Source organism: Narcine bancroftii, chromosome 14 (assembly GCF_036971445.1).
Source record: "Narcine bancroftii isolate sNarBan1 chromosome 14, sNarBan1.hap1, whole genome shotgun sequence".
NCBI classification, from domain to species: Eukaryota; Metazoa; Chordata; class Chondrichthyes; order Torpediniformes; family Narcinidae; genus Narcine; species Narcine bancroftii.
Genome location: NC_091482.1, coordinates 2,298,943 through 2,313,836, shown reverse-complemented (window position 1 = coordinate 2,313,836; position 14,894 = coordinate 2,298,943). Strand labels below are relative to the sequence as shown.

The window sequence follows — 14,894 nt, the reverse complement described above, 5'->3', positions numbered from 1 at the left end:
CTCGGCCGAAGCGGGGGGGACAAACAGCAGTAGCGTGAGTCTCGTGTACCTGGTGCTGCCCTTCCCAATTCCCACTGGGGCCTTTGGAGAACAAGGGAGACACAAATTGGGTACTCACCCCAGCTGATAACTGGCTGCGACTGAACCGATCACCGTCGGGAACCCCTGAAGGCTGTACTCACTCACTGGGAGCCTCTGAAGGACATACTCACCCACCATGGTCCCCTGAAGGCTGTGTGTATCCACTGGAATCCCCCAAAGGCTGTGTGCACCCACCGGGATCCCCCAAAGGCTATGTGCACCCACCAGGATCCCCCGAAGGTTGTGTGCACCCACCGGGATTACCCTGAAGGCTGTACCCTCTCACTGGGTGCACATATTGCCCACCCACCAATGAACCTGTTACCCAATTTTACAGGTGCAGCTGTTGCCCACCCACTGGGTGCACCTGAAGGCTGTTATCTCCGACACCAACATCTCCAGCTCAATTCTCCAACCACCCACCCCCCACCCCGAGCTCTGTATATTATACCTCTCCGCCAGTGTTAATCACATGACCACTGGTAGCCAAGCTGGGCTACAAGCTCAAGGATCCCCCCTTAGCCTTTCATTTTTCCACCCCTCGTACTCCCTCTTACATTAAAACCAGAGGCATGGGTGATTACGGGAATCTGAACTCCTGCAGGAACCCAGTGTGTCAGGGAGTACAAGGGGAAGAGAAAGACTCTGAGGGGGGACAGCCGGTGTCAAGAGGAAAGGTGTGAAGGGAGCGTGGCAAGAGATGAACACTTTAAAGCCACTCTGCCTCACTGCCTTTTGTCCACTTGCACTGATACCTCACAAGGACGAGCTTGGCTTGGCTGCACTCCTGTAAAGGTGTCTTTGGAGTGGTCACGAGAAAGCTCTGACAGTCCTTTGGAGTTGAGAAGAGGAAGACAGGTGCCTGCAGTCACCAGGGGCAACAGCACTGAGGGGGATCCAGTGCATGACTCACCTCCAGGGAGCTGCTGAGCTTGGCCAGGGTCACAATCCGCTGACGACTCTGGGACAGGAGCAAGCCATCTGAGCAGGGGAACAAACCAACAGTCAACAGCACAGCACAGCACCAGCCCTGACAAAGCCTTCAATGAGGAGCAGGGCAGTCAAGGCTGTGATTCCTTACCGTTTAGGAGAAGGAGGGTTAACCTTGTTCAAACATGTCAGATCCCAAGGTTGCATGGCAGAGGAGGTATTGGAGGGAGCCTCCAGACACTGGGGTCAAGTGCACCAATGTGTTGGAGAAACTCAGCAGGTCACACAGCATCTACACGAAGCAAGTGTAACCTGGGCCCCTTGTCAGGTATAAGCAAAGGCAGGCAGACATGAGAGGTGTGGGATATTTGTATAGCTACAGGTTTAGGGTTTGGTCGTTAAAAACTGAGACAAGAGTGAATCTCTGGAATTCTCTCCTCCCAGCACCCCCTAGGGTGGGGGAGGCTGGGTCACGGGATATAGTTAAGGGGAAATGGATAAATCTCTGAGTTTTCTTCCACCTTCCAAAACCCTATGGTGTTTGTCGGGTGTTTGGGTCGCACAGTTAGTGTAGTGGTTAGCGTAATGCTGTTACATTGCCAGTGATCAGGACCCACACTGTCTGTAAGGAGTTTGTTCGTTCACCCCATGTCTACGTGGGTTCCCCTGGGGGCTCCGGTTTTCTCCCACCTTTCAAAATGTACCGAGGATATGTTAATTGGGTGCAATTGGGTAGCACGGACTCATGGGCCGAAATAGCCTGTTAGATATAATTGAGAAACTGATAGTATGGTGAACTGGAACCAGAGACGAGGCCATCATAGATCACCGAATATCATAGTGGACAGTGGGAGAGAATAGAAGGGCCAAGTGGCCTCCAAATGCTCCTATGTTTATATAGACATACAACACAGTGTTGGTGTCAGTGCTGTGCAGTTGATCAGCAAAAGGAGGTGTAAAGCGCTCCTTCCATCCGATAGACTACTGGTCACCCTTGGGCAAGGTGTAGGACTCATTTAGCCTCCCAGTCAGGGTTATGTGATGCCATGGATTGCAGATGGACTCTGCAAATGAAGAAGGCAACAGGAAACCCCTTTTATCATCATGAAATCAGCATCGACCACGGAGCCTTCACCGAAGGAGAACAGGGGAAGCAACAACTACAATTCGGAGGGTCAGAGGTCGTGACGAATGGAGAGACATGATCGCCCACGCTGATCAGCAAGGCACCTGAATAATGATGACAGCACAGTAACAGGCCCTTCTGGCCCACAAATATCCCACTTAACCTACAAACCCTGTACGTTATGGAGGAAGCTGAAGCCCCCCGGAGGAAGCCCACGTAGACATGGGAAGAATGTACAAACCCTTACAGACAGCGCTGGATCGAACCTGGGCCGTTGGCACTGTAACAGCGCTGTACTAACAGCATCCTGTGTTTTGTGACAAGGTACCACTTTAACACAGCACTGAGCAGCCTCTGCGATGATGTTTACCTTCAAGAGTCAGCCTGATGTCAGTGGGTGGCAGCACGAGGTGAGGTACAGTCTGGTCAACCTCACCCAGCTGGTAGTGGAAATGCAGTGACTTCAGGCTCCACTGCAGGTGTCTGGGGAATGAGAATACCAGAGATTAGGAGTGGGTGCTCACAGGGATACTGTGCCATCAGGGCTCCCTGGGATGTCCCACGTCCATCATGGGTGCTGCCAGGGGCAGGTCCTTGGAACCTCTGGGAGCCAATCACTCAATGTGTGGCCAATGTCAGACGCCCTTGTATAACATTGAAGGAGCCCCAGGCTGTGGAAGTGGCGGTGAGAGAGCTCTATGCTGTGGGAGGAAAGGTGAGGGAGCTCTGTGGCTGTAGGAGGGGCAGTGAGGGAGCTCTGTGCTGTGGGAGGGGTGGTGAGGGAGGGAACTCCCCACTGTGGGAGGGGCAGCGAGGGATCTCCGCACTGTGGGAGGGTTGATGAGGGAGCTCTGCACTGTGAGGGGTGGTCAGGGAGCTCTGCATTGTGGGAGGGGTGTTGAGGGAGCTCTGCACTGTGGGAGGAGCAGTGAGGGAGCCCCAGACTGTGGGAGAGAGGAGTCCTGAGCCATTGAGCTGTCTGCCCAGAATCTGGGACTGCCTGCGTGCACTGACTACATTTTCCACAGCGTTGCAGCAGCAGGAAGTCCGAGATGGAAATCTGTCAGTCCTGTGAACATTCTGCAGTGGGAAGTGTGTCCATACCTCTGCTGGCTGTTTAAGGACAGTGTGATGCTGGTGTTCTCCATCTGCACAGATATGGACTGTGGGAGGCTTTCCATCCACGTAGGTCTGTAAGGAACAGCACCAACGTCTCGGGAATCTTCTGTAAAATAGTGCAGGAAGGAAAGCAGTAAACTATGTCAGTCATGACTGGGACAGAGTGTCAGAGGCTGAGATGGAACTAAATGTATTAGGTGCGTCCAAGGGCTCCTGTTTACTGTGAGTGGATCAGCCTTTCTCAACGGTGGGGTGGGGGGGGGGGGGGGGGAGTTCTACGAACACCTGGGGGCCACAGCACATTTAAATAAAAGCCTTTTACTTTAACCTCATGTAACATAAATAAATATTTTTCTTTTTTTTTTAATCTAGTCGGTTGGAGAGTACAAAGAAATCAAAACTTTCTGCTTCACAGAGAAGGGGTCCCATCAACTTTGACCAAAGTCCTAAGGGGCCCATAGCCAAAAAAAAATTGAAAATGGCTGGTAATGCATCCAGGGAAGGGGCCACACTGTCTCAAGCCAATTTTGTGCAATCTGTTTTATTACGTGTCAATAAATATTATCTGATCTGATCTATGAGACATTTGGATGGACACATTTTTCAATAGACAGGGAACAAAGGGATGTGGACCAATTGGAGGCACAGGGGATTAGTTTAATTTGCATCATGGTCAGCACAGATATTCTGGGCCAAAGGGCCTGTTCCATATTGAATTATGTGAGTGTCACAAGAGGCAATTACTCAGAACATAGAACATTACAGCACAGTTCAGGCCCTTCGGCCCTCGATGTTGTGCCTACCTATATATTCCTAAAGAAATACTAAACCCTTCCTACTCCATAACTCTTTCTTCCATTTTTCTTCCATCCATGTGTCTGTCTAAGAGTCTCTTAAATCCCCTAATGTTCCAGCCTCCACCACCACCCCTGGCAAGGCATTCCAGACCCCCACATCTCTCTGTGTGAAAACACTTACCCCTAATGTCTCCCCTAAACTTCCCTCCCTTCTCTTTGTACACACGTCAACTAATGTTTGCTGTTCCTTCCCTGGGGAGAAAGGCACTGGCTGTCCACTTTATCTATGCCTCTTTTGTAGACCCCTTTAGTCTCCTCTCATCCTTCTTCACTCCAAAGAGAAAAGTCCCAGCTCTGCTAACCTTGCTTCATAAGACTTGTTTCCCAATTCAGGCAACATCCTGGTAAATCTCCTCTGCCCCCTCCACAGCTTCCACATCCTTCCTGTAATGAGGTGACCAGAACTGAACACAATACTCTATGTGAGGTCTCATCAGAGGTTTGTAGAGTTGCAACATGATCTCTTAACTCCTGGACTCAATCCCCCTATTGATGAGGCCCAGCATCCCATAGGCCTTCTTAACTATCCTATTAATATGCGCGGTGACCTTGAGAGGTGAATGGCTTTAGACCCCCCCCAAGGTCCCTCTGTTCTTCCACACTGTTAAGTAACTGACTAACCCTGTACTCAGCCTTCTGTTTGACTTATCCAGATTGAACTCCATCTATCACTTTGCATCCTGTATATAACCTTCAGTATTTCCCCCCCACCCCGTCCCTCCCTGTGTCCCTGACCCTCTGATGCTCGATGTAAAACTACAATTGAAATCAAAGACCCAGGTTTGGGCACCTCAGTCAACGGTGCTGCTTAAACTGCTCCCCCACCCACCCCTCCTCCGTTGCTACAACGTCAGGGCTGCAGTCTCCCTCACCTTCCGCGCCTGTGCTGGAGTTTTCCTGAAGCACGTTGTCCTCGTCCTGTGACATCTGGGGCTGCGACAGAATCTTGCGCAGGATGGAGGAAGTGAAGAATCCTTCGTGGAGCTCGGTCTGCAGAGTGTTGATGGTCAGTTCGGAGCTGAGAGCCTTCAGGCCGGGCAGGCTGATGTCCACAGACAGCACCAGGCTCAGCAACATGTTTGCCAGACAGAAGTTCTCCTGCCGACAAACAACCAGAGGCATGGCCTTTAAAATTACCGAAGACCACTCAGCCCATCAGATCTAGCCTGGAGCCCATTCTCCCTATGTCCCTGCACTTCATCGTCTCTCAATGCCCTTCCATTCCCTTGGATTTGTTTCAGCACCCACCTACAATGGGGGTCATTTAACCTCTTTAGGGTCATGAGAGGAAACTGGAGCACCCAGGGGAAATCATGTAGTCACAGGGCACTCTCAGATCCCCGCTCCGCACTATCCCAGACCCTCACTTGACCCAGAACCTCTCTCCCACCAGACCCTCTCCCCCCACCCCAGACCTTCTCCCCCCACCCCAGACCTTCTCCCCCCACCCCAAACCTTCTCCCCCCCCACCCTAGACCTTCTCCCCCCACCCCAGACCCTCTCTCGCTACCCCAGACCCTCTCTTCCTGGGAACATCTCTTCCTAGACCATCTTCACCTCCCCTACCAACCCACACTCCCCCCAGATGCTCCATGCCTCTGCCCCACCCAGAGGCACAACCAGTAAAGCTGGCCATTCCAGGCTCCACTTCATCAAACTGTACATGTCTACAACCCTGGGACAATGGAGGGTGGAGGGAGAGATGGAGTGTGAGGGAGGGAGGAATGAGTGGAGAGAGGGAGGGATGGAGAGAGGGCAGGAGGAACAAAGGATGAAGTGAAAGGAGGGATGGAATGGGAAGGAGGGATGGAAATGGAGGGAGGAATGAGTGGAGAAGGAATAAGAGGAGAGAGGGAGGAGGGAGAAACGAGAGAGGGAGGGAGGGAGGGAGAAACGAGAGAGGGAGGGAGGGAGGGAGGGAGAAACGAGAAAGGGACGAGGGGCAGGGAGGGACGAGGGGCAGGGAGGGACGAGGGGCAGGGAGGGACGAGGGGCAGGGAGGGACGAGGGGCAGGGAGGGACGAGGGAGGGAGGGAGGAATGAGGGAGGGAGGAATGAGGGAGGGAGGAATGAGGGAGGGAGGAATGAGGGAGGGAGGAATGAGGGAGGGAGGAATGAGGGAGGGAGGAATGAGGGAGGGAGGAATGAGGGAGGGAGGAATGAGGGAGGGAGGGAGGGGTGTTGCAGCTCCCTGCTGATCTCCGGGGAAGGGGACTCACCAGCTGACTGCTCTTTATCACCTTACTGTTGAGTGTCCTGATTCGGCCTTCACACTTGATGCTGAAAAACAGGTCAATTGCTCACTCATCACAAACTTCCTGTACAGATAATGGTTTCCCTTCCCCTCCTCAACTTTTTCAGGTGACTGGGTGCTCAGGACAGTAGTGCAGCAGGTAGTGCAGCTGCCTTGCAGCTCCAGCGACCTGACTTGTAATGCTGACTGCATGGAATCTACCCCGGGGGCTCAGAGAGACATGGAATCTACCCCGGGGGCTCAGAGAGACATGGAATCTACCCTGGGGGCTCAGAGAGACATGGAATCTACCCTGGGGGCTCAGAGAGACATGCGGGTAGACATGTGGTTACTAGTCCACTGTAGATGAAGCCTGTTGTGGGGGAGGATAGAATCGAGGGGGAGTAGATGGGAATGCAGAGGTGTAAGAGGTCCGCACACAGGTGAAGCTAATGCTCCCACCCATGGGTGCAGATATACATAGCGGAGCAGAGAACCTGCCCACCTGTGAGTGCAGAGATACGTACACAGGTGTACATGATGTACCACCCATGGGTGCAGACCTGTTTCACAAGGTTGATGAAGTGGTCAGAGATGGGGTAACCTTGTTTAAGCTGGAGGTCTGCCTGCTTTCCCCAAGTACCCTCTACTCCCTTCCTCCCCTCTGCCACTTTCGCCCCCATCCAATGCAGGGATAGAGGATGCCTTCCATGGACTGATCTGGGTGAGGTGAGCCCCAGGAGAGAGGCAGTCCAACCTCCACCCGCCCCCCCCCCCCCACCCGACCTGTAGCTCACCTGTTACTGTTACAGCTGAAGACCAGGGCGCAGTCAGAGGCGGCCATGTGACACAGGGACTCGTGGATTACAGCATTCAGGACCATCACATTCATCGAGTGGATGTGGACAGAGCACAACTGCAGACAGAGAGGGTTGCCTTTACACGGAGTAGACCCCGGACTTCTCACAGCACTCAGGAGCCTTCCCACCTCCCCGGGCCCCCCCGCCATTCCCAGCACAGCCAGCTCACCCACCTGCGACAGCATCCGTAGCACCGAGGGTTGGAAGACCCACTGCTGCTTTCTCGACCTTTCCCTGGGAATGACAGTAGGCATTTCGTGACCACGGCCAGCACCTTGTACGTCCGCCTGGAAACGGATCTCTCCAATGCACACACCGAGGTAGTGACTGCAACCAGGAAGACCGCAGTGAGGACTGACCCAGCACAGGGCACCAGAAACAGGAAGAACACCACCCCCCTGCCCCCCCCCATTATTGAAAAAAAGAAGCAGAGGAGACGACTCTACAGGACAGTGACCACAGCAGCGGACCAGCCAGGGGCTCAGTGGCTGAAAGACCAACACAGGCTGCAGGCGACTTGTGGTCAGGGGATCTGCAAGGGCAGCAGGAAACTAGCTCGTGGGAATCAGGTATCAGGGCCGGGAATCAAGAGAGGGCTGAGGGCAAGAAGGGCCCCTGGTGTTGAAGCTTCCTGAACGTGACAGTGGTTTGGATCTGGAGCTCGGGTTGCCGATGGATCGAGGAGGAGTCTGTGCAGCTGAAAAGGTTGTGGAAGCGCTGGAGGCGAATCCACGGACATGGTGTCTCTGAAGGGGCTCTTTTGCTTCTTTTCTTATAGGAGTGTTGGGCAATGCTCACATCAACTCTTTCTTTCCCTTATGGCAGGCAAAATTTCAAGTATATCACGTATATTATAATTTTAATGTATTATTACTGTATATGAAAATATAGGAACCTTGAACCCACGTACAAGGGACGGCAGCAATGACAAATGTTAGGCTAACTTCGGACCCCTCGTGTGTCATCCAACATGATCGTGGCTGACTGAATCTGATTGTAGTAAATACACAACAATGCAGGACAAACTCAGCAGGTCCCACAGCATGCACAGGAGGCAAAGAAATCTAACCAGTGGTTCAGGCCTGACAGAAGAATAACAAGCCCAATCGGCTAACATGCCCAGCTCCCCAAATACACCCATGTGACCAATTATCCTACGAACCCGGTCTTTGGGATGTTAGAGGAAAATGGAGCACCCGAGGAAACCCTCATGCGGACACGGGGAGAACTTTACAGGGAGCAGTGGATTCGAACTCAGTAAGAGTGTTACACTATCAGTTATAATCTACACTGGCCTCATTTCCTCTTCTACGCAGTTCACATTCGCCCTCAATTCCTCTTCCTTTCAACAGGCAGGTTGACAGAGCAGGGCGACAAAGAGGGCGTTTGATATGTTCGCCTTCATCTGTCAGGGCACTGAGTGCAGGAGTTGGGGGTACCGTATTACTGGACTGTGTGGCCAGACACATATCAAATGCCATCTACAAATTTGCCGATGACACATCGGTCACCAGGAGAATCACAGACGGCAACAAGGAAGTGTACAGGAGGGAAATAGATCAGCGAGTCGAGTGGTGTCACAATAACCTTGCATTCAATTTTAGCAAAAATATGGAAGATTGTGAGTTCAGGAGGGGGAAATCAGGAGAACGCGAACCAGTCCTCATTGAGGGTTTAGTAGTGGAGAGGGTAAGAATTTCAAATTCTCTGAGGAACTGTCCTGGGGCCTCCATGTTGATGCAATCACGAAGAAGGCTCGCCAGTGGCTATACTTTGTGAGGTCACCAAAGACTCTTGCAAATTTCTACAGGTGTACCGAGGAGAGGATTCTGGCTGGTTGCATCACTGTCTGGTACAGAGGTGCCAATGCTCAGGACAGAAAAAGGTTACAGAGAGTTGTGAACTCGGCCCGTGACATCACGGGCATCAGACTTCACTCCATCAAGGACATCTACAAGAGATAACGTCATAAGAAAGCAGCCTGTATCCTCAAGGATCCACACCATCCAGGCCATGCCCTCATCACTCTGTTACCGCCAGGAAAAAGGTACAGGACCTTGAAGGCGAGCACTCAGTGACACAAGACAGCTTCTTCCCCTCCGCCATCAGATTCCTGAATGATCAATGAACCACACACACTAACTCACTTTCTCTTCTTTATGCACTCATTTATTTTTAAATGTAATTTATATCTATTATTGTGCGCCTGCAATGAACAACGAATTTCGTTACGTGTTCATGACAATAAGGCCACATTTGGATTGTTGGGCACAGTTTCGATTGCCCAGCTGTAGAATGGGTGTCATTCAGCTGGAGTGGGTCCACAAAACATACACAAGAATGTCATGGGGACTAGAGGGTTTGGGTTTTAAGGAGAGGGACTTTTCTCCCTGCAGAAATGGAGGATGACAGGAAATGGTTGGAGGTTTCTGCATTTGTGAATTTTCTGTCTTTTTCCTGGAGTAGGGGAATATACAGAATTAAGGTGAGAGGGAAAGATTTAAGGGGGAAGCAAGGGACAGGTTTATTCACACGGAGGGTGGTGGGTGCATGGAATGAGCTGCCAGAGGTGGGGACAATTATGCTGTTTAAAAGATATTTGGGCAGGTCCACAGATAGGAAAGGTTGAGAGGGAGATGGGTCGAATGCAGGGTCTAGCTCAGATGAGCACCTCGGTCGGTATAAATGAGTGGGTCTTTGCTGTCGAACTCTTATGTAGTTCATAATAAGTGCCCGAGATGGAGCAGCCAATCTGGGGAGGGGTACATGGGATGGGAAGGAGTGAGGAGGGTGCAATACTCACGGTAACTCATGGTTCAGCAGCTTGCAGGAGACCCAGACTCTGTCCACTTCCTGCAAAGAAGCAAAGTTCCAGAGCAGTTGTTCACAGAGTGACACACACACCAACTCTTTGCATGGCACATGCAATGACGGGATGCAGAGAATCTCGGGACTGGGGAACGGCAACCAAACCAAAGCACACTGGCTGTTGAGGGAAGATGGCATTATGCAGACGGAGGTGTTCAGCAGACAGGAGTGCAGAGAGGAGAGTGTAACCCAGGCAAGATACTTGGAGGGGAGAGTGTTATACAGGAGGGGATGCAGAGTGGAGAGTGTTATGCAGCCAGGGAATGAGGAGGGGAGAGTGTCACACAAGCGGGGAATGTGGGACAGAGAGTGTTACGCAGACAAGGAATGCAGGGGGAGAGTGTTACGCAGGCAGGGTACATGGAGGGGAAAGTTTTACTCAGGCAGGGATGTGGATGAGAGTGTTATGCAGGCAGGGACATGGAGGGAAGAGCGTTATGTAGGCAGGGACATGGAGGGGAGAGCATTACATAGGCAGGGAACACAGAGAGGAGAGTATTACACAGGTGGGGATGCAGAGGTGAGAGGGTTACACAGGCAGGGAACGCCGAAAGGAGAGTGTTACGCAAGTGGGGATGCGGAAAGGAGAGTGTTTCGTAGGCAGAAACGTGGAGGGGAGAGTATTTCTCAGGCGGGTGTACAGGTGGTCAATGGTGCAATGTGTTGTCTGACCTAGGAGATGGGTTGGGATCAAATGTCAGAGCCCACTCTTTGCAGGAGAGAACTGCTTTGGTTTCCCTGCAGCATTGCTGATTGTGTGGGTGTGATGAGGACACTGCATCCTCACGGGGAAATGGTCACCGGCCATCAGTACTGTACACTAGAATGGTGATCCCAGAGCAGGCGCCCTCAATTGGGCCAATGCTCACACCCAGACACACTCCAGGTTGCTGTTCACCCTCACGGCCAGTCCCACACACACGTACACTTGAGTGCACAGCTCACTCTCACAGACACACTTGAGGGAACAGCTCGCAATCAGGGACACACTGAGGGCTGCAACTCAAACTTAGGGCCAGTGTTCACACTCACCACAGTCCAGCGTGAGCAAAGGCTAATGCTGATGTTGCGGAGCGACAGGAACCCGATGGAGCCAATCTTGAGGTCCACGTTCAGCCAGCTGTGAAGGAGCTGGGTAACAACACGGGACAGAAGCCAGCTGTAGGGAGGCAAGGACAGTCAGCTCAGGCAGGGGCAGACCCAGCGTCAGCCCAGGCAGGGGCAGGCCCAGCGTCAGCCCAGGCAGGGGCAGGCCCAGCGTCAGCCCAGGCAGGGGCAGGCCCAGCGTCAGCCCAGGCAGGGGCAGGCCCAGCGTCAGCCCAGGCAGGGGCAGGCCCAGCGTCAGCCCAGGCAGGGGCAGGCCCAGCGTCAGCCCAGGCAGGGGCAGGCCCAGCGTCAGCCCAGGCAGGGGCAGGCCCAGCGTCAGCCCAGGCAGGGGCAGGCCCAGCGTCAGCCCAGGCAGGGGCAGGCCCAGCGTCAGCCCAGGCAGGGGCAGGCCCAGCGTCAGCCCAGGCAGGGGCAGGCCCAGCGTCAGCCCAGGCAGGGGCAGGCCCAGCGTCAGCCCAGGCAGGGGCAGGCCCAGCGTCAGCCCAGGCAGGGGCAGGCCCAGCGTCAGCCCAGGCAGGGGCAGGCCCAGCGTCAGCCCAGGCAGGGGCAGGCCCAGCGTCAGCCCAGGCAGGGGCAGGCCCAGCGTCAGCCCAGGCAGGGGCAGGCCCAGCGTCAGCCCAGGCAGGGGCAGGCCCAGCGTCAGCCCAGGCAGGGGCAGGCCCAGCGTCAGCCCAGGCAGGGGCAGGCCCAGCGTCAGCCCAGGCAGGGGCAGGCCCAGCGTCAGCCCAGGCAGGGGCAGGCCCAGCGTCAGCCCAGGCAGGGGCAGGCCCAGCGTCAGCCCAGGCAGGGGCAGGCCCAGCGTCAGCCCAGGCAGGGGCAGGCCCAGCGTCAGCCCAGGCAGGGGCAGGCCCAGCGTCAGCCCAGGCAGGGGCAGGCCCAGCGTCAGCCCAGGCAGGGGCAGGCCCAGCGTCAGCCCAGGCAGGGGCAGGCCCAGCGTCAGCCCAGGCAGGGGCAGGCCCAGCGTCAGCCCAGGCAGGGGCAGGCCCAGCGTCAGCCCAGGCAGGGGCAGGCCCAGCGTCAGCCCAGGCAGGGGCAGGCCCAGCGTCAGCCCAGGCAGGGGCAGGCCCAGCGTCAGCCCAGGCAGGGGCAGGCCCAGCGTCAGCCCAGGCAGGGGCAGGCCCAGCGTCAGCCCAGGCAGGGGCAGGCCCAGCGTCAGCCCAGGCAGGGGCAGGCCCAGCGTCAGCCCAGGCAGGGGCAGGCCCAGCGTCAGCCCAGGCAGGGGCAGGCCCAGCGTCAGCCCAGGCAGGGGCAGGCCCAGCGTCAGCCCAGGCAGGGGCAGGCCCAGCGTCAGCCCAGGCAGGGGCAGGCCCAGCGTCAGCCCAGGCAGGGGCAGGCCCAGCGTCAGCCCAGGCAGGGGCAGGCCCAGCGTCAGCCCAGGCAGGGGCAGGCCCAGCGTCAGCCCAGGCAGGGGCAGGCCCAGCGTCAGCCCAGGCAGGGGCAGGCCCAGCGTCAGCCCAGGCAGGGGCAGGCCCAGCGTCAGCCCAGGCAGGGGCAGGCCCAGCGTCAGCCCAGGCAGGGGCAGGCCCAGCGTCAGCCCAGGCAGGGGCAGGCCCAGCGTCAGCCCAGGCAGGGGCAGGCCCAGCGTCAGCCCAGGCAGGGGCAGGTCTGTCACTGTGTATCACCGGGGTACAGTACTGGTGGGGACTGGTCTGTCACTGTGTATCACCGGGGTACAGTACTGGTGGAGACAGATCTGTCACTGTGTATCACCGGGGTACAGTACTGGTGGGGACAGGTCTGTCACTGTGTATCACCGGGGTATAGTACTGGTGGGGAGTGGTCTGTCACTGTGTATCACCGGGGTACAGTACTGGTGGAGAGTGGTCTGTCTCTGTGTATCACCAGTATACAGTACTGGTGGGGACTGGTCTGTCACTCAGTAATACTGGGCTACAGTACTGGTGGGGACTGGTCTGTCACTCAGTAATACTGGGCTACAGTACTGGTGGGGACTGGTCTGTCACTCAATAATACTGGGCTACAGTACTGGTGGGGACTGGTCTGTCCCTGTGTATCACCGGGGTACAGTACTGGTGGAGAGAGATCTGTCACTGTGTATCACCGGGGTACAGTACTGGTGGGGACAGGTCTGTCACTGTGTATCACCGGGGTACAGTACTGGTGGGGAGTGGTCTGTCACTGTGTATCACCGGGGTACAGTCCTGGTGGGGAGGGGTCTGTCCCTGTGTAACACCAGGGTACATTACTGGTGGGGAGGGGTCTGTCACTGTGTAACACCGGGGTACAGTACTGGTGGGGAGGGGTCTGTCCCTGTGTAACACCAGGGTACAGTACAGGTGGGGAGGGGTCTGTTCCTGTGTAACACCAGGATACAGTACTGGTGGGGAGGGGTCTGTCACTGTGTAACACTGGGGTACAGTACTGGTGGGGAGGGGTCTGTCCCTCTGTAACACCGGGGTACAGTACTGGTGGGGAGAGGTCTGTCAATGTGTAACACCACGGTACAGTACTGGTGGGGAGGGGTCTGTCCCTGTGTAACACCAGGGTACAGTACTGGTGGGGAGGGGTCTATCCCTCTGTAACACCAGGGTACAGTACTGGTGGGGAGGGGTCTGTCACTGTGTAACACCTGGGTACAGTACTGGTGGGGAGGGGTCTGTCCCTCTGTAACACCGGGATACAGTACTGGTGGGGAGGGGTCTGTCCCTGTGTAACACCAGGGTACAGTACTGGTGGGGAGGGGTCTGTCCCTCTGTAACACCAGGGTACAGTACTGGTGGGGAAGGGTCTGTCACTGTGTAACACCGGGGTACAGTACTGGTGGGGAGGGGTCTGTCCCTCTGTAACACCGGGGTACAGTACTGGTGGGGAGAGGTCTGTCCCCGTGTAACACCACGGTACAGTACTGGTGGGGAGGGGTCTGTCCCTGTGTAACACCAGTGTACAGTATTGGTGGGGAGGGGTCTGTCCCTCTGTAACACCAGGGTACAGTACTGGTGGGGAGGGGTCTGTCACTGTGTAACACTGGGGTACAGTACTGGTGGGGAGGGGTCTGTCACACTGTAATACTGGGGTACAGTACTGGTGGGGAGGGGTCTGTCACTCTGTAACACCAGGGTACAGATACATTGGATATGAATTGCCTGCCTTTGCTGAATCCAACATCAGACCATCCATTCATTAATTTCTGCCACATCTTCACATTTCAGTTATCTTTCCATCTCCAATTCTCTCTGTGACATTTGGACCCATCAACCTTCACAGGACAGACCAGGCCCTTCAACCCATCTTCTACACAACCTCGCAGCATTCTGGGCTAGTCCCACTTGTTTGCATCCTATCCATCTCCTTCAAACCCTTCGTGTCCACACCTGTGGTCGTTGTGCTGCTTCTTCTCCGGCACCTTGTTCCAGATATGGACCACCCTCAGAGTGAAAATGTCACCCCTCAGGACCCTCATAAATCTCCCCCCTCCCCGTAAACTCTGCCCTCTACTTCGGGGAAGCAACTGAGTATTCACTTTATCCACACCCCTAATGATTCTCCAAGCATTTTCAAAGTCATACCACCTTCCTATATTCAGGAAATAAAGAGCCAGCCTATCCAACCCCTCCCTTTCACTCAAGTCCTCCAGTCCTGGCAACATCCAGGTGAATCTCTTTTGCACACTTTCCAATTGAAATTTAAAACCATTCACTTTGTAAAACACTTCAATGTGCACAGTGGAAAGTTATCAAACTCACTCCTATGCT

General features: G+C 54.9%; 1 protein-coding gene across 1 annotated transcript in view; it reads right to left on the bottom strand.

The window, feature by feature from the left end:
• LOC138749452 (bridge-like lipid transfer protein family member 2) overlaps positions 1-14,894 on the bottom strand; it is a 65,057-nt gene that overhangs the window by 48,095 nt on the left and 2,068 nt on the right. The window contains 9 exon segments of the mRNA XM_069910795.1: positions 995-1,062; positions 2,508-2,620; positions 3,242-3,362; positions 4,986-5,211; positions 6,333-6,393; positions 7,144-7,262; positions 7,380-7,533; positions 10,010-10,059; positions 11,107-11,233. Of these exon segments, the coding sequence (XP_069766896.1) occupies positions 995-1,062; positions 2,508-2,620; positions 3,242-3,362; positions 4,986-5,211; positions 6,333-6,393; positions 7,144-7,262; positions 7,380-7,533; positions 10,010-10,059; positions 11,107-11,233 (1,039 nt within the window).